The following is a 26,231-nucleotide window of genomic DNA, read 5'->3' on the forward strand; positions in this document are numbered from 1 at the left end:
AGGGGATGCCGAGCTGCCAGCCTCGTGCACAGCTCGTGTTGATGGGCTTTATTAATGAGTACCACAAGCTGCCTGTCCTTTTCTGCCTCTGCACCCTTCCCTCTGTCTCCCGTTTCCCAGAGCCCAGGAATTGCGCTGGGCAGACACGTAGCACCTGCTGGCCCGCGGGGAGGAAGGGCAAGGTCAGGATTTCGTGGTATTGCTGCAGTGTGCTAACAGCTGAGCCACCGCTTCGCTGCACCAAGCAGTTCGTGTCCAGAAGCCTAAGGGGTGTGTGTGGTTCGTACATGGCAGCGGACGTGCAGAGAACATGAGAGGCCGCAGGAACAAGATCAGGCCTTTTATTTTGGGGGTTCTGAGCAGAACTATTTATAAGCCAGGCCAGCGCTACTTGTTGCTCAGGTGACTGTTCCTCCCCTGGATAGGAACACTTATCCCGAGGGCTGAAAGCACCACTTGTGTTTGAGCATGAATGAAGATGAAGAACACTAATTTAGAAGCATTTGTTTTAATCAGCTCAGTCCCCCGAGGACTACATATTCCATAGGGTAACCTCACTAGGCAAGCACGTGTGGCTTTGGAGGAAACTTAAACTACAAAGCACTTTTAAGCAGGGCCTCGACTACCCCTCGCCTTTTCTTGGCCCATAGCAGAAAATGTAGTAGCAGCTTCACAACATGATTTGAGCACAGGAATAACGTCTGTCCTGGGTGGAGAACAGAAATTTGAAGAGACCAGCTCTAACCACATTCGTGGTGTGTGGGACTGCTTCTTTCCAGAGCTGCTGAAGTTAGAAGGGTCGCTATCCTCCCAAAGCCAGCAGAGATCTGTAACTTTCCGTATCGGTGTGGGAAGCACGGGCTGCTCTCCTCTGGCTCTCCCAGGAGAGCTGCAGTGTCCGAAGCAGCAGCTGAGTTTTAGATTGCTCCGGGGCGTCTGTGGGCCCTATGCCCTTGTGGATTGCTTACCTACTGGAGATTTGTCGTACATACGAAATGAGAGACCCAAAATGGAGATCAGAGGCAGAAACGTTATAACGAACAGTTGGGTGTGTGAAGAGAAAGGTGTATGTGTGACCACTTAACTTATACCAGTTGCCTGGGCTGAAGGGCACTGAAGGAGGATGGGTTCTTGTGGGCTTAAGCCCTACCGTGACCACTGAAAGTTACAGTGCCTGATCAAAAACCGTCCTGCTGCAGAACCAATGGCACCAAGCTACTGATACGTGACCTGAATGCTGTTGCTGTCTTTCACTTTCCACCCTCCAAGCAGCTGTAGAGGCCTGACCCTGAGGGTGGTCTGGAGATGGCTTTAAAAATGTGACACAGGTCTACAGAGCGCGAGCACGGCAAAAGCAGTGTCAGTCTCTGTCAAGCACCAACAGGTCTCAGACCCTGGGAAACTGAAAGAAGATTTCAGATTCTGCCTTTGCTTTGTGCTTAGCCGTATTAAACTCGCTCTTCGCTTTTGTGGAAATTAGTCAAGGAATTGTGGGCTGACTCCTTTGCTGAGTTAAAATTGAGATGGTTCCACCATGATGGGAGCAAAGAGCCTGCGTGCAGTCATGGTGCTCTTGATGTGCCCCTGATCACATAATAGCTCTGTAGCCACAAGTCCCCAGTGCTGCACGAGTATGAACGTGCTGCTCTGATCACAGCTGCTAATGACAGTCCGGTGTGTGCTCCACAGAGAGGAGATACAAAGGTGACCAGAAATCAGGGTCACTTCCCAATTCCCATTCCCTTCAGTGTCTGTTCAGCTCGGTGCACAAAGCCCATTTAATTGAGCTCTCGCGCAGAGGGGCAGTATGAAATTTCACTCTCAAATCAGTTCTTAAAAAGCAGCAGAGAACAGTATGCCTCAGGAAGAAAGCACATGTTGCACTATAAAGGTAAAGGTTCATAGAAGACAGTACCGTCATATGGCCTTATCTTCAAAGCAGGTTGGAGCCCAATCAGTTCAGAAATGCCTGGGTTACTCCTCGGCAGGGGTGATCCTTTTTCCTCTGCTTTTTCTTCCTCCTCCTTGCAGGCTCCAGCGAGTGGTTCAGACTTTTTTTTTTTTGGAAACTAACACTAAGCATCCTATTTCCAACAGATATAGCATGCAATTATTTACAATGGACATAGACGAATTTCCCAAACTAAGCTATTAAACTTACTGCATTTTCCCCCTCTTTACAGTAAACAGGAAGCCTGTGCGTAAGGCACCCTTTCTGTGGGTTTTATGGCCATTACTTATGCTCCACAGTGGGGGAGAAGAGAGAGAAGAAGTAAGTGTGGGCCTGGTGGGAAGAGTTGGCAAATGCAGAAATATGATGAATGAGCTGGAGAGATTTAATTTCTTACTAAATTCTCTACAAGCTGTGTAACCTTTCTTTAGCTAAACAATTACTCTAAAAGGCAATGATTTTCTGCATTTTCATTGAAAAGTCTTCATAATAACAATGGCCTATGTTCTCCTTCTTGAAGAACTTCTGCCAAGAAAACAGTTTTCTTTTTTCCATTCAGCAGGAAACTGTCTTATTTTTTCAGTCTCCTATTCCCCACTAACATGTATTTACAAGGCCTACCGCTTACTGCATGGGGTGGGAAGAAGCTTCCCCTCTGGCCAAATCATTTTGGCCTGTCTCCTCCACAGGGGCTCTTGCATCTTGCTCGGAAGAGGAGTGTAGCCACTGTCAGAGACACAATACCAGACCCCAGTGACCATTTAGTCTGACAAAAAGTGACAGTTCCTCTGCTCACAGGTATGGAGTGCGTGGCAGGGGACTCCCAGATTTGTTTGTCCGTGGCCAAGTGGCAGCGCTCGCTGCTGTAGTGGAGGTCGCGCTCCAGGACGGGAGCAGGTTTTGACCTTCGTGTGGTGGGGGAGACACACACCGGTTCTTTCAAATCCAGGATGCTCAAACCGTGGCCAGGTTGTACACCTTGTGGCTGCGTGCCATCAGCCACCCTGCCCCAATGAGTAACTCAGATGGGGTGCTGGTCCTCGCTGAACCACACGCTCCTGTGACCACGCGCTTTCCTCCTGCGGAGTTACGCATTTCCTCAGATATCCACATGCAAGTGTACACACACAGACCAAACATGCAAGTATAAAGCCAGATTATAGTTACGTACCTCTTACTGCTTTTACTTGACGTAGCTGATTTCCTGCCACCCCACGCCCGCCCCCAGCCTCCATTGCAGATAATGCTGTATTGGATTAGTCTGCCTCAGTGCTGCATCAGGTCCCGGATCGATTTATTGACTCTGTCAGAGTGGCTAGTACAGTAATTGTTACAAGAGCAGAATGGAAAGCAAGAATGTGTCCACATAAAATATAAAAATGACGTTTTGTTCTTTCTTTCCTCTTTCGCCCTATAGATCTTCGTGTGTTTACACAGCGGAGGGCACTTTACTTAAGTTAATCAGTTCCTTCTACATTATTAATTGCGACAGTTAGGGTGCTACGTGGCGGCAAACGTATTATTGAAAACATTGATCTCACACTCACAGTGTGGACTTGAGTAGGTTTTGTATTCCTTCCCTTCTTTTGCAACTGCTTTAGGGTACTATCAAATCATATTTCTTTGACTGACAATACACCATCAATACAATTGATTTCAGGGAGGAGAAGAGAGGTGCTCATGCGAAAGAAAGAAAGAAGTGTGCAGACCTTTAGGGTATTCTGCAGGCTTGGAGAAGGTCTGATGGAAGTTGGTAATCACAGTAATTACATGCCTGGCCTGATTTCTCTATTTTGTAAAGAGTATTAATTTAAGAGCTAAAGTTTCATGAGTGTTGAAGATTTGCAGAGATGGCATGATGAGACCTTTTAAAATCCATGTAGAATGTATACCCTTAAAAAAAGACGTACTGACTTTTTACAAGGGTTTTGGAAGTGCCTTTGAAAGACATTTCATGAAAGTTCAGCTTTCGCAGCTGATACCTATATGAGCTCTATAAATTCCACACAGCCTGACAAACTCCAGTAGGTGTCACATGTGACCTGGATGGAAAAGGTCAGCAGCTGAATTTATGGCTTTTGCATTTACTGGAACATTAAGATTTTTGCCAACTGCCATATATACTTTTTAACAATTCTGCAGTCAAAGGATTAGGACCACAATGTACAGTGAAGGTCAAAAAATAAAGGCCACGATCCCTACAAGCTTCCAGTGGGTAGGCATTAAGTTTCCTCTGTTCTAAGAACCACCTTTGCTTAATGGTCTTAACAGAGAGGTCAAGGAATAAACAAGCTTCAGAAGTGAACGCCTTACAAAGTAGACTATCTTGCTCTGAAATTAATAGGAAGTTCCATAAGAAGGGAGAAGATGAGAAAGATGAGAAGCAGTTTCTTAATGGAGAAGGACTCTCCAGTTTGCAGCAGATTCATGTTTGCAAGACAGCGAGCATCACTTCTCCTAGTGCTGGACCATCCTAGACAAATGTGAATAGCATGCAGAGAAAGATTTGGGCTTCTAAAGGAGTAGAACAAAATGATATGGCAAAGTTACTGTAATTTTATTAAAACTTGTTTATATTTTAAATTTAACAAAGATGTCTGTTCTTAGTGAGGATTACTAACAGTGTGCCAAGATTTAGCTTTCAAGTTTTACCTGGTTTTAGTGTGACCAGTTCAGAACAGCTAAGTGTATTGGTTTTTTAGGTAGTTTTTTTTTATAACATATTCTACTTGAACAGAGGTGGAATTGGAAAAGTTTAATCCAATAAAAAAGATATTTTTTAAAAAAAAATCTAATATTAAGAAATCAAGAGGCTAAACCTGAACATATCTTGTTGGCTTAACTATGTAGCCTTTAGTTACTTTGATTATTAATATCCAGTCTTGAAAACAGTATTGACATTGTAATCATAATATTTTTAGGCATCTTCACTCACATAAACCAACTCTCACATTGTCTGTACAAATACTAGTTATTACACATGAAGAGATGCAGATAAATATATTTCAGAAGTCAATCAAATGTAGTTTTGGTTATGAGATAAAACTAACAAAAATCACTACCAATAAAATGCAGACTGAACACAAAAATTTCTGCATTGCTTGGAGCAGCTTTAGATACCCTTTTGTGCATTTGATATGACTTCATCTTTTTAAGTGTGGCAATAGAGAAGGTATCTTCCTAAAAAAAAAAAAAAAAGATACCAAGTTTGCATGTGGGATTTGTTCTCTGTTCATCCTTGCATGTGCTAAACAATGAGTGTTGAGATCTTTCAGGAACATTTTTACACATAACATTTATTGTTTGGCTCTCTTTCCTTTTTTTTTTTTAAACAAAAACAAACAAAAAAAAAGTAGTTTCTTGTAGTCTTTTGGGTTAAAGATCACATCTGTAAATCTATGGTATTGGACCTGACTGTACATTCATTGAAGTTGATGAGAGCAGGAGATGGAAGATTTGCTATTGGCAAGAGTTTGTTTTAGAAATACAATAATCTTTTTGTTTGATTGTATTTATATTTTGCTTATAGCTATGCACAATAGAGTAAATCTAGTCTTTTTCAAGTAAATGAGATAAGGGTTAAAATTCACAATCACTTTATAGGGGGAAGGCTTGCACTGTGGTAATCGTGTATCTCTAAAATTTTCATTTTGTGGCTGCAGGGTAGTATCTCTCAGTGATTCCAAAGCAATATTCCTTGATGTAGAGATGGGTTTAGTTTGGGTATTTCCCCAATTTATTGGTCTCATCAGCTGAAAGTACACGACAGGTTACATTTTGCCCGGTTCGTTCCCGGTAAGAGGGGAGGCTCCACAGGCACTTGATAAACTCTTTGTGCTGGTAACAGCAGTGACGAGGGCAGAATCCGTCCCAGGAACTGTAGCTTCTTTATCACTTCGGATGATGTTGTGTGAGTCAAAACAGAGCTCAGGTCCTCCTGCAGTGGCTGGAGGCTTTTGAGGAATATGAGGAGTAAAAGTAGTAACATCTAAAAAAATATATGGGGGGAGAGCTGCGGTTCTCAGCACAATGGAGCAGCTTACTTACTGAGTACAAAGAGCCACTTCTACACAGTCTATTTTCAGAGAAAAGCCCCATATTCAGTGACTCATAAAAGCGAAGAGCCACCTTTTGATTTTAAGTTCAAGGTTTACATTAGTAATTTTGTCTGTTTTCTCTGTTAGTATTAATTAAATTGAGATAGTTTAATTAGTATTACTAAATTTGATCATTAGTAGCAATCCATTCTGCCCGCCATACTGCACAAATATGATGAAGCAGAAATAACTAAATTGTTTAATTTCATCTCACTTAATGACTTTACACTCCACCAGGACTTTCACTGGCATCTCGCAGTATGTGTGAAAATCATTCCCCGCTAGGCCGAGACCCAACTCCCTTTCGCCAGCCACGTCTCATACGTCCCCCCCTCGGTTGGAGGCAGATAACGGAGTTATCTGCGTCCTTTCCGAGCCCCGGTCACCCAGATCCTGTGTCGTCCCCACCCCGCCGGCTCACATGGAGCTGGACAGGGCTGCTGGGCTACCACGTCCTGTCCCTGGCCACCGGGTCACCGCCGTGTAACGTGAGAAGCCCCGGCATCGCCGCCGCCGCGCACCCGGGCCCGAGGATTGTGCACGGCCTTGAACTTTCCTCAGAGCGGTTTGTTCAGTTTAGCGAGGTACAAAGCATCAGGAGAAATGCAGACATCAAAAGTTCTCGCATTCAGGAGGCTTTTTTTGTTGTTGTTGTTCGGCTCAATGCCCTCTCAGTTTTCTTTTTTTTAAGGGGAGATTTGGGAAGGGGGGGGGGGGGGGGTTCACTGCTGAATTGATTCGTTATTCCTCCAGCTCGGTGTCTAATTTTAAGGTCAATGTGGCAAAAACTCCAGACTTTCCCTCATGCCCCTATTCCTGGCCATGTTAATTTGCGGATGGTTTGGGTCTCCTTGCCTAGTACACCTAGGACTGCAGAAATCCTGGTCCCTCTTCCCTTCCTGAGGTCTCTCCAATTCAGCCTTCCTCTGCCCACCTCAGACAACACCCTGTCGCCTCGACCCCCTTGTCCCCAGCTCCCAGGCTGTCCGTCTGTCAGTCCGCACAGCCCCGTCCCTCCTGCCCCACTGCCCCTTGCCCAGGCGTCCCCCCCGTTCCTGCCCTGCCTTTATCGGCTCGCTCGTGCTGCCTTTGCCTTCCCGGCGGCGCGGCGTGACTGCTCATTTGTCTGCTTCACCCATAGACATTCGGTGCCGGGCAGAGACCAGGCACCAAAGCCTTTTGGGAGGATTTCGGAGCCTGGTGCGGAGCACTCTCTCTCTCCCTTCCAGTTCAGGTTATTAGTTCCCCTTCCCGCACTTTCCTCTTGCTCTAACAGGACTCTCAGGGCAAGCCAGAAAAACAGCTCGAAACTCCCCTTTGTGCCCCAGAACTATCCCAAGAGCGGAGCTTTCGCTGCAGCTCAGCCCTGTCCCCTGGGCCAGCCCATGCAGGCAGCTCCCTGCAGCAGGCAGGGGCCGGGGGCAGTGTGTCTGTGTGTCTGTGTCCGTGTGTCTGTGTCCGTGTGTCTGTGTGTCTGTGTCCGTGTGTCTGTGTCCGTGTGTCTGTGTGTCTGTGTCCGTGTGTCTGTGTCCGTGTGTCTGTGTGTCTGTGTCCGTGTCTCTGTGTCCGTGTGTCTGCGTGTCTGTGTCTGTGTGTCTGTGTGTGTGCGTGCGCGCGCTCAGGCTGTCTCGCTGCAAATGGAGCTTGGGAGGCCCAGGCCGGGGGTTGATTTTTTTTGGATGACTTTCCCTGATTGTCTAAAGCAATAAAAGTAAAGAAATTTTCGGGGGAAATGGTGGTTGTGGGGAGATTATTTTTGCAGTCCTGATGCAGGCAAAACTCCTGAGGCTTCGGGAGAGTTTCGCTTGCCTGAGGACTGCAGGAACTGGCTTAAATTGAATAAAACTGTAAGTACAGTATGGGGGACTCGGTAACAAGGAGTTCTGCAAAAGCAACAAAACCAGAGAGCACAATGAAGAATGGAGCGGGTTACGCCGCGGTGAAAGTATGTACTGGTTGTTATAACACCGTGCCGCTAGAATAAATTATGTCCCTTTAAAAAGTAATACTTTAACTGTGGAGCTATATAGAGACAATTAAGACGATATTGTTCTCCTCATTTCCCTGCCCCCCTCCTTCCTCCCTCTCTCTGCAGTAGCTCTGTGGAAACTTTTAATGCTGCAGCTTGAAACTTGGGCCTCTGGGTCTAAAATGCCTGAGAAAGCACTGCGGGCTCTAACTGTAAAACATTCCTTCGGCGGGCCCTGGAAACAGGGCGCGCTGGCGCAGGCGAAGTTCAGAGGGATCACATGTAAATGAGGGCTGGCTATAGACTCCCGAGGAGCGTTTTATTTCGCTTAAACCTGAACTTGAACTTGCGAACGCGCTGCCGGAGCGGGGCCCGGCAGCGGGCGGCCGTGAGGGGCCGGGAGCTGCGGGGCTGGGGGCTCCAGGCTTTGTGCCGCGTCCGGAGGCGCCGGCCGAGGAGGGGGCCCCGGCCACCACAGTTTGGGGACGGGGGAACGGCGGGCGAGGGTGTTGGGGAACGGGCTCCCTGAGGCTCCCGAGTGGCTCGTTTCTCCTCGCAGAAGGGTGGAAAGTGGCAGCGCGGCACGTTTGCCATCCCAGCCTGCGCCGAGGGCTCTGGTGGGAGCCCCTTGCGTGAAGTTATAAGCGGATCTCAATCCGGATGTGCACTTTATTTCACGGAGGGAAAGAAATAAGTGAGATTTAACTGTTGAACTGTTGGCACTTCTGAGTAAATTTAACCGTGCTTCTAGAGGATAAAATACAGGGCGGTCTCAAAAGTGAGGCAGAAGGAGTGCAGAAATTAAAACCCCTTTGCAGCGTATTTACTTTTAAATCGCAATAGCAAATGCAAACCACAGAGCAGCTTTTAAGGCCTTTTTTTGCTCCTTCGATAAAACGTGTACTGATATTTCCTCTTCCCCTTGCACAAGACCGGGGAGGCGAGGAGCAGCTCACGGCCCCGCCAGCAGCCCCAGGTGAGGTGGGGACGGTGCGGCCACCACCAGGCTCTGCCCGCAGCTGGCACGGCCGCTGGGCACGGGGGCACCTTCCCCCCAGCTGCTTTTGGCCGGTGGGACATATTTGGGTCATTTCTGGTGATTCCCAAACAATTTTGGCTGTGTCTGTAGCAAAACTTTGAAAGGATGAATGGGTGAAAAAAAAAAAAAATCTTTTTGGCAGTTACTCAGGAAATATCTACAAAGATGTCCTTTCTGGAGCAAGATATTATTTCAGGGTTTGTGTTAGGATCATTTTTATTCTGTGACAGCGCATAAAGAGACCAGGACAGAGCAATGAGGTCTGGCATAGCTAAAATCCCTTCTGTGTGTGTGAGGTTATATAGTTTATCAATGCAGAAACCACCACGGGCTTTGCAAAGTAAACAGCTGGCTTGATTCTGTGTGCTGCACTTTGGAGTCATCTGTGGGATTTAAATGGCTAGCCTGCGATTTTTGGAGTAGGGCAAATATATATTTTTTTTTCTTTTAAACATGTCAAAAGGGTTTTGCAGCCATTTGTTTTCTTAGTTCCTTTATTTGTTAGGATTTTCCTTTCTGTTTCATTTTGGTTTATTTTGCTTTTGCAAACGTCTTCGCTGCCACCAGCGAGACTCCAAATAAAATAAAAAAAGTTTCTATCCCAGTCAGAAAACCTTATGGCAGCGACAAATATCACAGAAAGCCATCGTCTCTCTCAAAGATTTCATCTCACCATCCACTTAATCCGCTTGCTGTACCTCAGATCTCAAGTAACTTTCATACTGTGGGCTCACTTTAATGGATAGAATCTATTTTTCATGAAAAAGCAGGAAATAAGCTGTCTTTCGTACAAAGATTTACAAAATGTAATCATTGTTGAAATATTCTCTTTGAACTGCCTTGTCCGCAGGGGTGTCTGGCTCCCAATACCCCCGTTTCTTTAGAACACCCTTACAAGTTCTTCTGGTAGATCAGGTACACTGGTGGTTCTGGTCTTTGATGTCTTGAATGAATGAAAGAAAAGCATAATAAAAGAGAGCTGTTGATCAAGCATAAAATACTCTTTAAGCTGACAGAATGGCAGAGTTAACACATTCTAAGCTGCTTTTAGGTTTTTCCTTTTTTCCTCACATTTTCCTGTGCTTTGTGTACAGTGGGGGTTTTTATTTTTTGAAAAGTCTCTGATCTATGTAGTATGCCGTCCTCTAACAAAAAACCGAAATGGGATTGTTTCTCTCTCTTTCTCCCCTTCTTTTTTTTTTTCCTCGCTCTTTCACTCAACTATCTTTTTTTTTTTTAACAGCGAGGGTTACGGTTTAGCATTACTGCAGTGAGCTTTCAGAGTATGACGAAGTTTAGCAGTTATTTTGAAGATTTCAAAGTCAATTTACTAATAAACAAACTTGTTCACTTAACTGTTTAGAAAAGCGGGGGCAAAACTTTAACTCACAAATTGTTTCCAAAGTAAAATGAAGATTCTCTGTCCAAAAGCACAATTGTAAACCGAAAGAGCGACATAAAAATGACCTCACTGTGAGAGAACTTTCTTTTAGAGTCAGAGAAAAGGAAAAGTTTTCTTCCTGTAGATCTAATTTAGATCTTAAGTTCCCATACATTATTTATACATCATATTCAAAGTGCCAGCCTACTCTGCTTGCTGGATTACATTTCAAACATTTGCCATTGATAAGTCTTTGCTGTATTATATTCAGACTAAATGTGAATATGTCATAGCGCAGTCAATCTTTAATCCGCTGAGCTTCAGGTTCGGGCGGCAGGGGGTCCAGCACTCAGAGCATTGCTTTATACTTGAGAAACATCTGGGGCCAGCTGGGACACTTTACTGGAACATTCAGATGTCTGGAACAACAGCAGGAGTTACTGTATGAGTATGTTTTCATAGGTTTGGGAGGGTTTGGGGTGACTTAGTTAAAAACACGAGCTATTCCCAACTTGAGGTTTGAACCCGAGCAGAAATCTTGCCTGAAGTGAGCTTGTTGGTCCCAGGAGAGAAGTGGTTTGGACTACTATACATTTTTAATAGTCAGCAGGCAGAAGTCCATATTACAGAATTATTGCACATAATTTAATGCAGTTTGCCACAATTGGCATTCTCGCAAAAGCTATTGGATGCAGAGCTACTGTACACATCGCCTGGAGACTAGTGTCCCTCCCGGGACAGGTTTTATCTTCCTCGAGACAGTATAAATATGCTCGTAGTGGGGCGTGTGACTCTCCTGGGTTTGGATTTTGGACAACCAGAAGATTCACTCACTGTTTTATGTCCCTTTGGGGATGACCAACATGCTACTTATGTCCCTTTTGGTATTCCATTTTGGAAAATATAATTACTAAATAATTAATCCCAGCTCTAAGAAAATAACTTGCATAGGCACAAAGGTGACCTTGTCTTCAATATTCACCTTTCGGTTTACACAGTAGGATCAAATTTCATGCCTGGAGAAACTCTGGAGAAACCAATAGAAAAGTGGGACGAGTGCAGGCACGGGTGAAGTGGATGTGGTTGCTCTAAGGGCAGGAGCCCTCGCTCCAATTGCACCAGAAGCCAAATTACCACAAACTTCACTCACCCTGGCAGCCTTTTTGAAACCATATCAAAGCCCAGGTTCTGGCCTCTTACTTTCAAATGACCTGCCATAGGGAAGAGCCTTGCCGGCACCTTTCACAAGGCGATGTCTAACGGACCAGCTTGCTACCTAGCTGTTTACATTCTCACTTTATCTTTAAAACTAGAAGGGCTCGTTACCCCGATGCGCCATCCCAGGGTTAATGTTTCTGATTGCCTTGAAGTTCTTGCAATGACCGAAATGTCATCCCCAAACAAAACAAATGAACTGATGCGCCGTGATGAATCCTTGCAGGTGCCCGGCGGTCGTGGTTCAGGTTCAGCTCTGCTGCTCAAACAGCCTCTTTGCCGGCAAGCTCTAAAGCTGCAAGGTTGTTGTTTTTTTTAATTCAGGCTCTTATCAAAGGTGGATTTCCCCGCCTAGGACGGAGCAGTGATAACTTGCTGCAGCCGTGCCAGGGGCAGCAACGGCCGTGGCGCAGCGGCAGACGTGTTTGAAGTCCCGACAGCTGCCGGCGCTCTGCCGGCACCGCGCACCAACCCGGCCGAACCAGGCTAAATCATAAAGAAGATGGCCGGAGCGGAGCAGGTCTTAGCCCTAAGTGGATGAGGTGAAGAAAAATCTCCTGTGTGTGGAGTTTGTCAGAGTTTCAAATGTGTGAATGTCCTTAAATAACCCACATCGCCCGGAGAAATAAGCCAACTGTCACACCCAGTTCTGGATTCCACATTAACAACCTCCTTCCGCAGCGTTAAACTTTGCCCTTGAGGACTTTTGTTTAACTTCTTAATTTGAAAAACAGATAGGGCTGCTTTACAACCTTCACTTTTTGCGCGAACTGAAAGGCCTCATTGTTAGCGCAGGGGATGTGCAGGTAGAAGTAAATTTAACAAGTTTTCGTTTGATTGTCTTTCTGTTTGAAAACGCATGAGCCGTGTTCGTGGCTAGGCTTGGGAGCCGGGGATAAAACATGTCGCACAGGAAGGCTGTTTTAAGAAGGTTTTTATAAACAATGGGCCAGTTTCTGCGTTCCTGACGCAGGCAGAAACTGCTACCGAAGTCAATGAGGCACTTTCAGCTTTTCTCCTTTTAAATATCCTGAATCGCGGAGCGCTTCCTCGCTGTTCTTCCAATACAAAGGACCCGATTGTCAGAAGTTGCTGAAGGATTTTTGTGTGTCTGTGCTATCTTCAGAACAGCATAAGAAATAAATAGACTCCCGCTATCAAAGACACATAATTGCCATTTCAGACTTCCTGTTTAGGATTCAGTCAAGTAGATATTGTTTATGGTTCATAAAACCTTACTACTGTGAGGATTCTCAGATACTGGCAGTATAGAGTTTCAACTTTCATGGTGCTGTAAATTAGAAAAAAAAAAAGTGTGATAATACTCCTCCGAGAACAGTAAAATAGAGCTCTGCAATGGTTAAATGGAATTTTATAAGCACATTCGGTGTGGAACTGTTTTGCATTACATGAGTTGAATACCTTAGAGATGACACACATCTGCAGGCACTTTATTAAATCCTTAGTCAGCACTTTTCGACCTGATGAGATTACTTCTTCATTTGACTGGAGAAAGGGAAGCGAAGATCTCGTGCCGGACTGCAGAATTCTTTCTGATGTTTCACCTTGAGCGCCAGGGAAGGACAGCAGGATGCTCCGCAGGACAATACAGACCTGTGGTGGCTCTGACAGTGGTGCGGCAGTAATTGCACTGAGTAGGACCTTTAGCTCCAGTGGATTCATTTAGCTCTAAACTTGCTGGTAGAATAGTACTGCAAAGTAAATAGAAAGGAAATAAAATACAAGCTCTTTTATGAAAACGCGAGGAGATCATATCGTCCTGACTGTATTGTGATAGTGCACATGATTTAAATGGAGATTTTAAATTAAGAAAGGCAATACGCTGTTCTCCGGCTGGGTGTAGTTGGATAGATTACAGGACGTGAAGGGATAAAACGCATGAGGGGGTTCGACGGGAAAGCCCCGCTCGCACCATGTTGTGCAGCACCCTGAAAGAGAGCAAAAAATAAGTCAGCAGTCCCAAGGTACAGACCTGGGCTTCTCCCCCCCCTGCCCCGAGCCCCCTAACCGTGCAAAACACTCGGCAGATCACAACTATCAGAGCTCCCGACACTTAATATGCTTCCCGGACGTGTTCATTTGAGGCGCTGAGGTCTCCTCTCCCCTCGCAGGAAAGTTTCACAGGTGCTTCAGAAGGACAATGGAGTTCTTCAGACATAATCCGGGAAGACTTAGACATGTATAGGAGGCTTGAGGGGGATATGAGATCTTAATATTAGAATGATTAGTAGAAAAGGAGGATCATTCTGTGTGTGCATTTCAGCTGTAAGACGCTCTAAATTAAAACGGTATCCTGAGAGCAGTGCTGGTGGGATCTGATGAGTAAATGCACTCTCTGTCTTGCTGTTCTGCTGCCTCAGCCCATAAAACATTTCATCAAAGCCGGGCTGCAGGAACAGCCAGCGCGCGGTGCAGCTGTTTGCGAGGTACTTGGAGTTTGGCTCCTTTAAAAGCAGCTTTTCAGTAAAGTCAGTCCGGAGCCCCTGCACGGGAGTTTAAAAAATATCCGTGCAGTTCGGTTTGATCCCGTAAGGGTTAATTAAGTTTTGCATCGGTATTAAGGCTGAGCAGTGTCTGCAGGAGTCATATTGACACCCTGGTGCATGGTAACTCTACTCCTTTATTGACATGTTGCTAGTCAAGAGCACAATAGCACTCTGTGTCTGCAAATCATTGCTAAAATCATCTCAAGAAAAAAAAAGTTTGAAAGCCTAACGCTAGACAAAGGCCCCAGAGCTGCACTGCGCAGCGAAAAACTCCAGAGTCAGCAACTTCTATTGATTAAAAACTAACCTTTAAAGTAACTCTCAGAGTGTGTGGTTAGCATTTAAATTTAAACATGTCATGAGTTGATTTGTGTTACTGAATACCAACTCAGAAGGAGTTACATTCACATCAGATTTTTTTTTCTAATTCCCTTAAGCAGCTAAAGTATTTCATGAAATGTCAATAGGGCAGGGGAGAAAAAAAAGGTGTTTTGGAGGGAGGGGACTCGCGCGGAGCCTCGCCGCTTCTTTTCCCATGCAAATAGTCACCCCAAAAAGAAAAGTGTGGGGAGCGAAACACAATAATTAGACCTTTGTCTAACTTTCCCAAGTGCCAGAGAAAGACAGATTAATTAAATACACAACAGTGTTGGTTTTTGGAGTGGGGGTCTCTCTCGCTGTGTAGGTCATAAATTAGGCAGAATAAATACTTCAATGTGTTTGCAGCGGGCTGCTACGTCAGAGCGGCTGGCGGGCGGTGGGAGGGCGCAGCGCGGCTCTTGCTAATGACAGTCACGTCTGGGGCTGTCTGGTTGCTCGTAGCAACGAGACATGATGTAACACCGGGATGAACTTGAACTTGGGGGACTTGAAAAGGGAACAATAGACCAGAGCAATCAATAAAGCCTATTTCAGTGAAGGATTACAGAGCCGCTCTGGGGTAACCTTGTCTGCGAGGCGCAGGCTGAATAGCAAGACGCGTGAAGGAGCGCCGGGCCGTGGGGGAGCGCGGCCGCGCGGGACGGACGGGGCGGATGGACGGATGGACGGACGGGCGGACGGACAGATGGACGGACGGGCCCAGGGCATCCCCGAGGCGGGGGCCGGCAGCGGGAAGGCAGCCTTCGTCCCACCCGGAGCCGGTGGGGAGCAGCCGGCCTCCGCAGCGCGGCAGCTCCCTTCCCGTCCTCCTCTCTATTTTTTTTTTGAGCAATCTGCTGCGAAGTCAGAGGGGCCTTGCGAGGCCAGGGCAGCTCCCGCCGCCGTCACCCGGCTGCCGAGCCATGTGGCCGGGCCGGCGGTGACGGGAGCCAATTGGACATCTGCGATATAGATTTGAAATGATCGGCGCTGAATTTTTAACCCCTTTGCTCCCCGCTGCGGCCTTGCCACGGCTGCAGGCCTGGCCGAAGGCTGCTGGAGACGCTCCTGCCAGGCCCGGGAGGGCCCGCGGCCCCCGCTCCGCTCCCCCGCAAAACCAGGGGGCCGGGACTTGGCACCGCCTCGCGAATCCTGCAGGAACTCCTCTCTGTTTATGAACTTTACATATGAGAGCTATTTCGCTTAATTACAGCCCGCTTAAGTCTAAATAGAAAATCTGTAGGCAATAGATGGAGCCGATATGGGAATGGCGTGTTTGTATTCAGAAGGGTGAGCGAAGGAAGAGTTCGTTAATGAGGTGTATTGGAAGCGGGACAACTCCTGCGATCGTGCTATTTATTTTACTGGTTCCTACCTCCATGGCAAGACCACATAATCTTGAAGTCCCACACAAAACTTGCCTCAGAGTTTTCTGTAAATGTTCATAAATCCTCCCTGGGTTGATTGTACTATCAATCAAGTCAGACGCTGAAAAGGAATAGAGGAAAAAGTTGGTAAAACTTGTCGTCAGTTTATACCTGCACACGTATGCACCTCATACATTACAGGGCCCAGACTAAAAACACGGGGTGTCAGCAGCAGCTCTCTAATACCTGGGCCTTTCTGCTCGTTTTCTTTTACTTCGGGCTAAATCGCTGCTGCTCGTTGGCGTGCTCCCACCGCGACGTGTCGCTGCCCCTGCGCGTGGTCCCCGGGCCTTACACTGCCCTCATTCATCTGGGGTTCGGGTTGGCACGGCCCGTCGGGGTCTCCCCGGCACTGTCCCAACCTCTCAGCCCCACGTGTTGTCCTGCCAGGGAGTGGAACTGCTTTCTGTGCCCCGGCATCTGCGCCTTTGGGTTAAGGACGGTATTGTTGTGTGCTCCGCAGAGCTAAAATCCCAGGCAATTTCCTCTCTTTGGAAAGGAAAAAAAAAAAAAAAGATTTTTTTTTCCCCAAAGAAAAGCTATTAGTTGAGGTTTGCATTTTGTTTTGAAACACAAGTATGCCCAGAGATACGGGACGTTTTCGCTGATCCACTTTCCCCCAGATTTGCTTTATCCTCGCTTTTCTCTAGCGATCCACTTTCTCCTAAGAAAACAGCCCTGTTGTTGAATTTCTGTGCATCTGTTCCAGTGAGACAGTTGAAGCAGGGCAGTATAAAGCAACAGATGCTTATGCTGGCACATGCCTAAATACCCAAGAAAACCCCGACTGCAGGGTGATAAATGGCACCGAGACGCGAATGTGTATCGCCTTTTCAGGGGATTAGACAAAAGTGAGCTAGAGGGATCTTCAAGCCATAATCTATTAAAAAGATTGATAACTTGTAACATGACATGACCCCCGTGTTCGTCTGTAGCTATGTCCAGCGACTGTCGCTGAAAAAAAAATATATTGATTTGTACAGTATTTTTAATTAAGCTTTGTAATTAGGTCGATTCGTCACAGCCTCAATTAGCCCCCCTCTTGGCGGCTGAGGATCGCCGCGGCGCTCGGAGCCCTTCCCGCGGCAGCGAAAGCGAGCGGCCGGGCTGACGAAGTCTCCTCTTCTCTTTTGCAGTCCTGGTACCTGGGATAAAAGTCTCCGCTTCCCACCACCCACCGGACAGACCACCTGACCCCTTCCCACCTCTGTAACACGAAGCAGCAGCAACGCAGCGCAGCGACTTCACATCGGCGGAAGGGGAGGCGAGCAGACACCGACAGCAAACTCGTACATGGAAATGGCAAACGTTATGGTTGAATGGCAAAGGCCGTAACTTTTTCGAGATTTTTTTTTTTTTTTTAGACAACTTTAGGACTGTTGTAATTTCTCCTATGGTGCTGGAAATGGTTGGGCTTCATAACTTTTGAAGTGTTTCATTGGTAGTGTAAGCGTTAGGTGACACTGAGTAGAACTAGCCTCTGCTGCTGCTTACCAACTCGCTGTTGTAACACACTTTCCATATGGAGCCTAACTGTTTTACAGTATCCTCATCGATTTTTTCCCATACAGGTGTGAGACTTCTTGAGAAATCATGAAACACACTTAAACTATAACTTTTGTAGTAGCTGAATTCTGCAATATATAACTTACCGGACAGACATAGAGCATGTTTTTCTGTAACATATCGGAAAAAAAATGCAGGTTTTTTTTGTTGTTCTTTTTTTTTTTTTTTTACAGTCGGCACTTAGATACGTAACATGAACCATAAGAGCATTGTCAACAATTTTTTTCCACTCGATTGCAGAGCGATTTAAAACATCGAACTACTACTATTCACTAAAAAAAAAAAAAAGAAAAAAAAGAAAAAAAAGTTTGAAATGCTGCACTTACATTAAAAAAAACATTTTTCAACAATTTTCAACAATTACACAAAAATTCACGCAGAAATGGGGAAGTTGGTCTGTTTTGACAGAAACTGACAGGAATCAATCAAAACAATCGAATTTTGAATTGAGTAAAGTGCAATTTCATTGGATAGCTAAATATCTTTGTAAGATAGAGATTGTTGAAAATTCTATTTTTGTTTTCCAAGTCCTTCCACCCCAGGACTCTAAATTATTGGGGTAAAAAACAGCCTTGCAAGAAAAAGGGGAGCTATTTTTGCTTTTTATGTTTTTTATTGTTGAACTTGTATCCCTTTAAAACTGAAGGAAAATTAAAAAAAAAAAAAAACAAATCTAATGGTGCTTTTACCACAATATGTTAACTACATTAAATGCTAATTAATCATTTTCTGTTATCAAAGCACATAACTAAAATTAAATCATAATATCTGTTAATTTTATAAGCTAAAAGTCACTATAATGGATTATGCCAATTCTGACAAATTTTACGTGTTTCCGGCAATATAGGGTTTATCAGTTCTCAAACACCTTGGGAATAATATAGAACGGTCCAGAAATTAAAACACCTTTGTGTCCCTGAACTGGTACATTTTCTGGACTGCGAAGAAAACAATACAGAAACAAATGCTGATATTACAACTTATGCCAGTTCAAAGCAAGGGCACTTGCTGAAGAAGAAAAAAAGAAAAAAAAAAAGTTTGGACCCCAAACGTCCTGTATCTTATGTACAAAAAAAAGGAAAAAAAAAGAAAAAAAAAAAGAGTGCAAGTGATTTTTTCTATCAGACAGCGGAGCACCCCTTTGCTTCACATGCAACTTTAAGAAGGTTTCCTATACTATACATATATATACGTTCTGGTTGGCAAGTCCAGCTAATCAGAGAAAGTCTCTGCATGTTCTAGTGTTAGTAACTAATTTTTATATAGTTAATGTAGGGTAAAGTAGAGTGCATTAAGACACAATATTGTAATCCCTATTCCAGGCACTTGCCTTTAAACTATGTTTGTTCGACCCTTCAGAAGGGTTTCTACTACTGTCCTATACAATCAAGTAACTGAAATTCTTGGGAAGACACTTTGCTCCTCATCTTTTCCCTGAAACAATGTTTTGTTTTGTTTTCTTAATTTGCACGAAACAAAAAAAAAATTCCATATCAATGTGCCTTGCCCTGGATAGCGATTATTTGTGGAATTGTTGCACATGTTCCTATATTGAAAGGGGTTTTTCCCTAGTCAAGCATTTGGAGACACTTTTTGTAAATGTGACTTTTATGTCAGCCATTGTCAGTTTCAACATCTAGAATTAAATAGGATGTTAGTTGTTCCGCAGATAGGAGTAGTGTTTATTGTCCTGTATGGTCAGTGGCAGTGCTATTCTGAGATCTGTAGATGCTAGATTATCAGTATTTTTGGATGTTGCTGCATTTTACATTTTATTTGGAGTCTTCCTTTTGTTTTGTTTTTTTCCCAGATATATGAAAATATGCAATACCTGCTTATATCATGTAGAAAAGCTTAGCAATTATTAATTTTTCTTTTAATTTTTTTTTATTTGACCAAAGTTGGTGCTGCACTTGACGCAGTGTGTTTTAGGTGTTTGTCTTTGTACTTTTGTGATTTTGAATGCACATGCAGGAAGGGCTCTTCTTAGAGAAGCAGTCAAACTGTGAAGCACTAAGCTGAACCCTGCTTCAAGCAATTTTTGTTTTACAACTGTTCCTTTCACAAGCAAGCCTTAAAAAAAAAAAAAAACTTCCTTTTTCTTCAGATCCCACACCCATTTTTATTAGCAGACTGCAATCAATCCACATTCAATAAAAGTATATAATGCCCATTTTTATATGCACGTTTTTAAACTTCCAAGTTCTGAAAATTGTTTACTGGTTATTCTCTATTTAAGGAAAAAATAAAATGTTTTGGATTTTCATATGTGTCTGATAAGTGGTTGAGTAGTCATTTTGCTCTATTGTATTGTGTGATTGTTAGTATATGGTATCACATCCTCTAGCCAGCATCCTTTGCCTTCCCTATAGCACTTAGCTGGGCATTACTTTATTAAGACATATGTGCACTAAAAAAAATAGCAGCTTTCAGTGCTTCACAGTGAAGGGAAAAAAGCCTAGACAAACATTTTGTCAGAACCTTGCTATGAGACAAGGTATTACCAGTAAATTGGTTGTATATACAATAAAATTGCACCCTTTTTTAAACAAAACAAACTAAGCAATAGTTTGGGCAGTTAGTTGTTTTTAGTGAGCATGTTGTAGTCATGGCTGCAAAGAGAGAGAATTAAACTGCCCACTCAGAAGATATGTAATTTGTATGTTGTATAGTTTTATTGATTACACTGATTTATTCTACCCTATTTTATAATGCAGGACTTTTGTAATGTTGTTTAAATGAGGAAAAATTTCTGTCAAATTAGCTTAGTGGAATTTCTGATTGTTCGTTATAAAGGCAGCGTTCATAGAATTGCTTTTTTTTTTTTTTTTTTTCCTTTGGGAACTGGATTTAAGTTAAAAACTTTCCTGTTTCCTTTTTGTATGTATTTAAATACAGTTATTTTTCTTCTCTCAATGGTATAGCATATTCCTATGCTTGAGAAGTATAGGCTACTGAAGAACCATTGTAAATGGACATTACAGGTATGCTGTATTTTTGAAGGTATTTTGTCATATTAAGTTTGATGACGCTAAAGTTAGGGAATTCTGAGCAGAATTGCGAGAAAAAAAAAATGTTTTAAAGGCTTTAAAACATTAGGTAGGCGGTCGAGGGTGTTAACCAACAGGGGTTGTAAAGCATTACACACTAAATCCAGTTTTTTGTTCACCTTGCTGTCACGCAGCCGCCGCGGCAGCAGGCCGAGGAGCGGAGGCCTGGCAGGGCAGCGCCGTGCCCGCGCCCCGGCCCTGGCTCAGCAGCAGGTTTCGGGCCCTCTTCCCTCCAGGTTGCTCTAGCAGTTATTTTTTTCGTCACGCGAACGACTTTTTTCTCCCCTCCCCGTCTCCTTCTCTCCAGAAGTTGTCAGACGCACAAATTCTCTGACCTGCAGTCACCCACCCACCCATCCAAATTGAAAGGCCTAGAAAAGTGCTTAGCGCGAACTGACTTTGCCAGTTAATTCCTTTCTTTTTCCTCTTTTTGAACTAGGGCACTTGCTTTTATCATGCCGCACACCCCAGCAATGCCATTATTTATTCCTCTTCCTTTATAATAAAAACTTTCGGGCTTAAAGTTAGGCAGCCATGGTACACTTTGTCTCTGCTGTTTTTTCCCCCTCCCCCTTAAGGCCGAAGGGGAACAGAAACACAAAGTTTTCTCAACTCCACAGTATTCAGTCAGCCCACAGGAATATGCAAAATCCCTCTAACATTTTTTTTTTCTTTCTCTATTCCTCTTTGTTCCGTATATTTGCAGCTTTGTAGTAACAGTGTTATAAAATATTTACTGTACAAAAATACAAAAAACCCAGATACATAGCCTAAAACAGTTTTTTTTTCCTTGTGGTGAATTTTTTTTAAGAATGTCAGTTAATATTGTACTTTGCATTGTGTCTCTGGAAATATCTTTTTTTTTTTTTTTTTTTGGTAGAAGGCCTCCATCGAACAAAATTAAAACCATAACCGGCATGACAATGTAAGGAGAGCTTCAATGGCACCTAAACAATAAATAAATAACAAAATAAACCTCATGAGGTCTGTTGGAGGCAGGTCTTGTGAAGTTAACACTGCCTGCTAGGCAGGATTTTCATTAAATCAAGCTTACAATGCCAATTTTGTCTTGAAGTCAATGCATGTATTACTGTTTGACAGTAAACCCAGCTATGCCATCATCAAGTCCAAGGCTGCGCAATAGTCTAATTAGTATCGAGTACATTTTCCTTTTATTTTTTCCAATAAAAAAGCAGTGGGATGAAAATTGCTTTGATATATAGCAGGTAACATTGAAGCTATTCCATAGCACTTAACTGTAGTGAATACTGTGTCACCAATTCTGAAATCAATTTAATGTTTAATGCAAATCCATTACATGGTGCTATTACAGGCTGGCAAAATGATTTACAAAAATGTGACAACTTGGGCTCAATTCACTCTGCTTTCCAACAATGTAAATGCATAGCAGTGTTTATCTGCATGAAAACTATGCACTAATCTATCTGAAAAAAAAAAAAAAAGAAAAGAATATATCAACTTTGGTATCTACTTTCCGTTTACTTCAATCCTTGCCTTTTTGGTCATTGTTATAATGCCAGCTTTAGGACAGAAAGAGTTATAAGAAAACCAGCATAATACCTGATATATTAAAATGTAGTGCCTGTGAAATCTGTATTATATTGCTCTTCTGAAGTAAGATTTTTCTACACCGGTAGCCTTCGCTGTCTGTCAGAACCTTCTGATATAGGTGATGTAAAATAACCGTACAATATTAATGCATGCTATTCCATAATGCTTAGTAGCTGTATGAATATTACTCAAAGTTATGTTAGTCTTTTTTTCTGACTTGGTTCTTGTCAGATAGGTTTAAAGATATTTCACTGAGAACGCAAATTCTGTCTTTTCTTGATTTGGGGTGTTTTCAGTATTTTGGAGGTATACATTTACTTAAATTCAGTATTACTTGTGTTTTGGGTTTTTTTTCTTTTTTTTCTTTTTTTTTTCCTTTTTTTTTCCTTTTTTTTTTTTTTTTTTTTTTTCCAGAGGGCAGGACATGGTGTTTGAGACCAGAAATCCGTGCCTGGTAAGATTTTTGTCTCAAAAAGCTACCCTAAGAATTCAAAGAGCTTGCTCTGAAGAACATACCATAAAGTTCAAATTTTAAGGGACAGTCCTTTAAACCCATAAACGAGATTGAGCTCGTCTTGCAAGAGATTTCTTAATGGGCAGCGGTTAACCAGGTACCCATGCTTGACCCTTCTTCACACCAGACTTCCTCATATAGAAGAAAAACCCTTAAAAAAAAAAAAAAAAAGAAAAAAAGAAAAAAAAAACCTCATGTGGTTGTTTAGTTTCATGCACAGTTGCAATATTTTTCTTCAGACAAACTCTGTACAAACTTTGGGCCCGATTCATAAAAGCTCATTTGCTATTAACACGGGACTCTGGTGGGCTTTTCTCATCCAAATTTCGGATCGCTTTCTGTCCGAGGACACGCTCTGGCCGGTCCTTCTTTCCCCAGCACGCGCGCCTGCTCGCTTTCCTCTCCCTCCCCTTCCCCTCCCCACCTCCCCTAACTCCAAACGAGAACAAAAATCGATGGGCCGCGGGGCCACGGAGGCAGGAGGGGAGGAAGCGCAGGCCCATGCTCCGACACCTCGAACGCACAGGCGTGCGAGAGAAAAGGGGGAGGCAGCGGACGGGGACGACCCCGAGCCGCGCTCCGGCCCTTGCGAGGTTTTGTTGAGGTACACGCTGCTCGATTACAAAAGAGATTCTGTCTGTACCAGAAAAACGCGCTAGATTGCTACCTCTGAGCTCTAGAGAAAACCTTCGTAAAGGAGAACACCTGTATACAATGTGAACTTTTGTACTTTGTACGCTTTTTTTTAGGGAAGACTATTTTCCACTTAGTTAATCTTCTATGCTCGAGCATGAACAAAAACAATTGTGTTCAGTGAAATCCCCCCCCCTTTTATCTACATCCACAAATTAATATGAGGGAAAAAAAAAGAAGAGTTTCTAGACGGAGCATGGTAGGAAGAGATCCCCCGGCTTGGCATCTCTGCCTTGGCCGCTGCTTGCTCTCGCTGCGGGCATCCCTTGGGGGAAAGGGCTGCAAAATTCCTTGCTTTGGAAACACAATCAAGGAGAAAGCCCCGCTTTGGATGGCTCAGCGGTTTCTCCGCGCAGTTGAGCTTTGACCTAGCCCTGGCCCGCTTTCCGAGACTGGTCCAGCCAAGTCCCTCGGTGTCGCTTTTAAATCCGGGGCACTAAAATTTCCACTGGCCGCGTGAAAGATCTGCTGCAAATTCACTTGACACCCGTGTTAATACCATGTCGTGTTCATTTTTTTATGAGTCAGGCCCCTCGTGCCTCTAGTATACTTGTATTGACTCTCATAGTTACCATTTTAGTTTTACTGTGTTCTGTGAAAAAAATTGTAATTGGTTGAGAATCACTGTGGGCATCCATTCTTATTCAACTAAGTCTCCGCAGGTTTTTTGAGCTGGTGTGGATTAGTTTAACTCTTGTATTCAACCATTAGTGCTACCACCTTCTCACATTACAATACAATTACTGGAAGCAAGTACTGCATTTCCTATGCAACAAAAAAGGAAAATAAAAAATTGCTAATGCTAACGGGCCGTGTTGTTATTTACTTGCACAGGGTATCTGCGCGCTCGCGGCACCGCGGGACTCGCTGCGAGGCCGAGTGCTCCGGGTACGACACACGGGGCCGGCACCAGCCCGCCCACCTCGCTGCTCCGGGGTCCCCAAACTGCAGGAATTTGGTTAAATCGAACCGCAGCCGGCGCATCAGCTGTGCTGTCGGTGTCCCCTGCACACAAAATCGCTCCTGCCGTGGTAACCAGCTGCATCCCAGCGAACCTCTGCAGGTTAAATCGCTCACAGTCGAGACACGAAGCACTTTGAGTAAAAATTAACCGAGATTAATTAATTCTGCAAATGCCACGATGTATCTTTAAAGGGAGCTAAGCGCTAAAAACGCCACCACGTTGGCCAAGTGCCGCGGTGCCGGCTGCGTTTCAGCCGCTGCTGCTGATGGAGACCTCGCAGCCAGCCCGGGCCGTGCTGTCCTGCACCTCCCTGCGGGGCTTCTGGGGTGCGGGGCAGAAAGCGCAGCTTTCTTCACTGCACTTTGAGGTTTTTCCTCATGTGATGCCTTTTTCCCAAAAGAAACACGCAGAAGTTAAGATTTGCAGAAGGCAATTTTTTGCATTTAAGCAGTTCTGCCTGCTTTCTACATAAACGCTGGCACAAGGCTGGGGCAGCTGTGCTGGTGGCCCTGCAGGGACAGGAGGTGGGGAGCCTTGGGTGCACACCCCTTCCCCGGGCAGCACCAGCTGTGAAACAGCTCTTCCTTCTTCTTTTGGGGAAAATTAGTGTTTCCCACTAACAAGGTGCCCGAAGCTCACAAAGCGCGGGTATTTCTTTTCTGACCACCCCCCCACACACCTGTTTCATTTCGGGCTTCGTGGCCAGGATGGGAGGTTTGGGCCGTGCACAGATCTAATGCCACTGTCCTCTGGTGCCCCCTCCACACCCCTCACCATGCCTCTGGCCTCATCTGGCCAGTGGCAGCTCTGTGCCTGGTCACTGCTCCAGACACGGCACCAGCGTTTGGGAAGAAAGCTCGTCCCGGCGCTGCAGGAGAGAGCCCGAACGCTGGCGGTGCTCAGAGGGAACCAGGAGGGGCTCCAGGGGGTCGGCCGGATCCTGCCCCACGCAGGGCAAAAGCTGTAGGGGAGCAGCCACCCATGGGGCCTGGCCTTGGTCGCCCTCTCCCTCTTGCTTGCTGCTTGTCTTGCACTCTTCCCTTCTTGCTTTCTCCTTCTTTCTTCCTGCAGGAAAAAAAAAAGGTCTCCATCAGCACCTAAGGAAATAAATCCCATTCATTATTTATCGCTATGAAAAAGTGTCAGCTGGGATCGGAGTGCAAGAAGAATACACAATAGCCCGACAATAAAAAAAAAATAAAAATTTTGGGTGGGAGAATCACCGAGTGGTGTTCAGGCAGAGAAAAATTTCGCTGCCCTGACCTGGGGGGAGAAGCAACGGAGGTGTTGAGGGGTCTGCGGGGCACGAAGCCCATCGGCGCAGGCACATTGCAGGGCACAGGTGACACGTGCACACACCCCGGCTCGTCCCGCTCGTGCACATGCACGCGGGTGGGATTGCACATGCACACGCACACGCACACACGTGAGGTTTCATTTATCACCGTTTGATCACGCCTCTCCCCTCCCGCGCAGCCGGGCAGCGGCACCTCGGGCGGAGCGGTGGTGGTGATCAACGCCGAGTTTCGACCTTTGGCTTTTTCACCTTTCCTTCCCCAAATCCGGGCCGTGCCCAGTTGCTTTTGCGTCAAAGCTATATAACATTCAGAAACGCTCACACTTCTCTCAAGCTTATTGTTATTACAAAGATATCCCGAAGGTATTACTTACACGTCACGAAGCAACGGCCCTTTAAACTCATATTAGTGGCGGATCTGGCTACTTAATCTCTTCCTTAAAAGTAAAAGTTCCCGATGATACGGAAAGGAAGAGGCTCGGGAGCGTGAGCGAGGCAGCGGGTTCGTCTGATGTCTTTTATCTGCCGCAGACAAGCCGAGCCTGGAAATATTTATTGGTTCAGTCCTTCAGCAACATGGTATTAATTGCCGCCGAGTGTTTTGATAGGTAGTTAGCACAAGGGTATTA

The 26,231-nt window shown here is 44.8% G+C and overlaps 1 protein-coding gene across 18 annotated transcripts in view; it reads left to right on the forward strand.

Annotated features, from left to right (window-relative positions):
- Positions 1-24,147, forward strand: part of NFIA (nuclear factor I A) — a 351,994-nt gene extending 327,847 nt beyond the window's left edge. For all 18 annotated transcript variants that reach the window (XM_048062022.2, XM_048062027.2, XM_048062024.2 and 15 more), the window contains one exon: positions 17,083-24,147. In XM_048062022.2, coding sequence (XP_047917979.1) covers positions 17,083-17,100 — 18 coding nt within the window. In that variant the 3' untranslated portion in view covers positions 17,101-24,147. The remainder of the gene's footprint in view (positions 1-17,082) is intronic.
- The last annotated feature ends 2,084 nt before the right edge of the window (positions 24,148-26,231 follow it).

The sequence above is a fragment of the Anser cygnoides genome, chromosome 8 (genome assembly GCF_040182565.1).
Source record: "Anser cygnoides isolate HZ-2024a breed goose chromosome 8, Taihu_goose_T2T_genome, whole genome shotgun sequence".
NCBI lineage: Eukaryota > Metazoa > Chordata > Aves > Anseriformes > Anatidae > Anser > Anser cygnoides.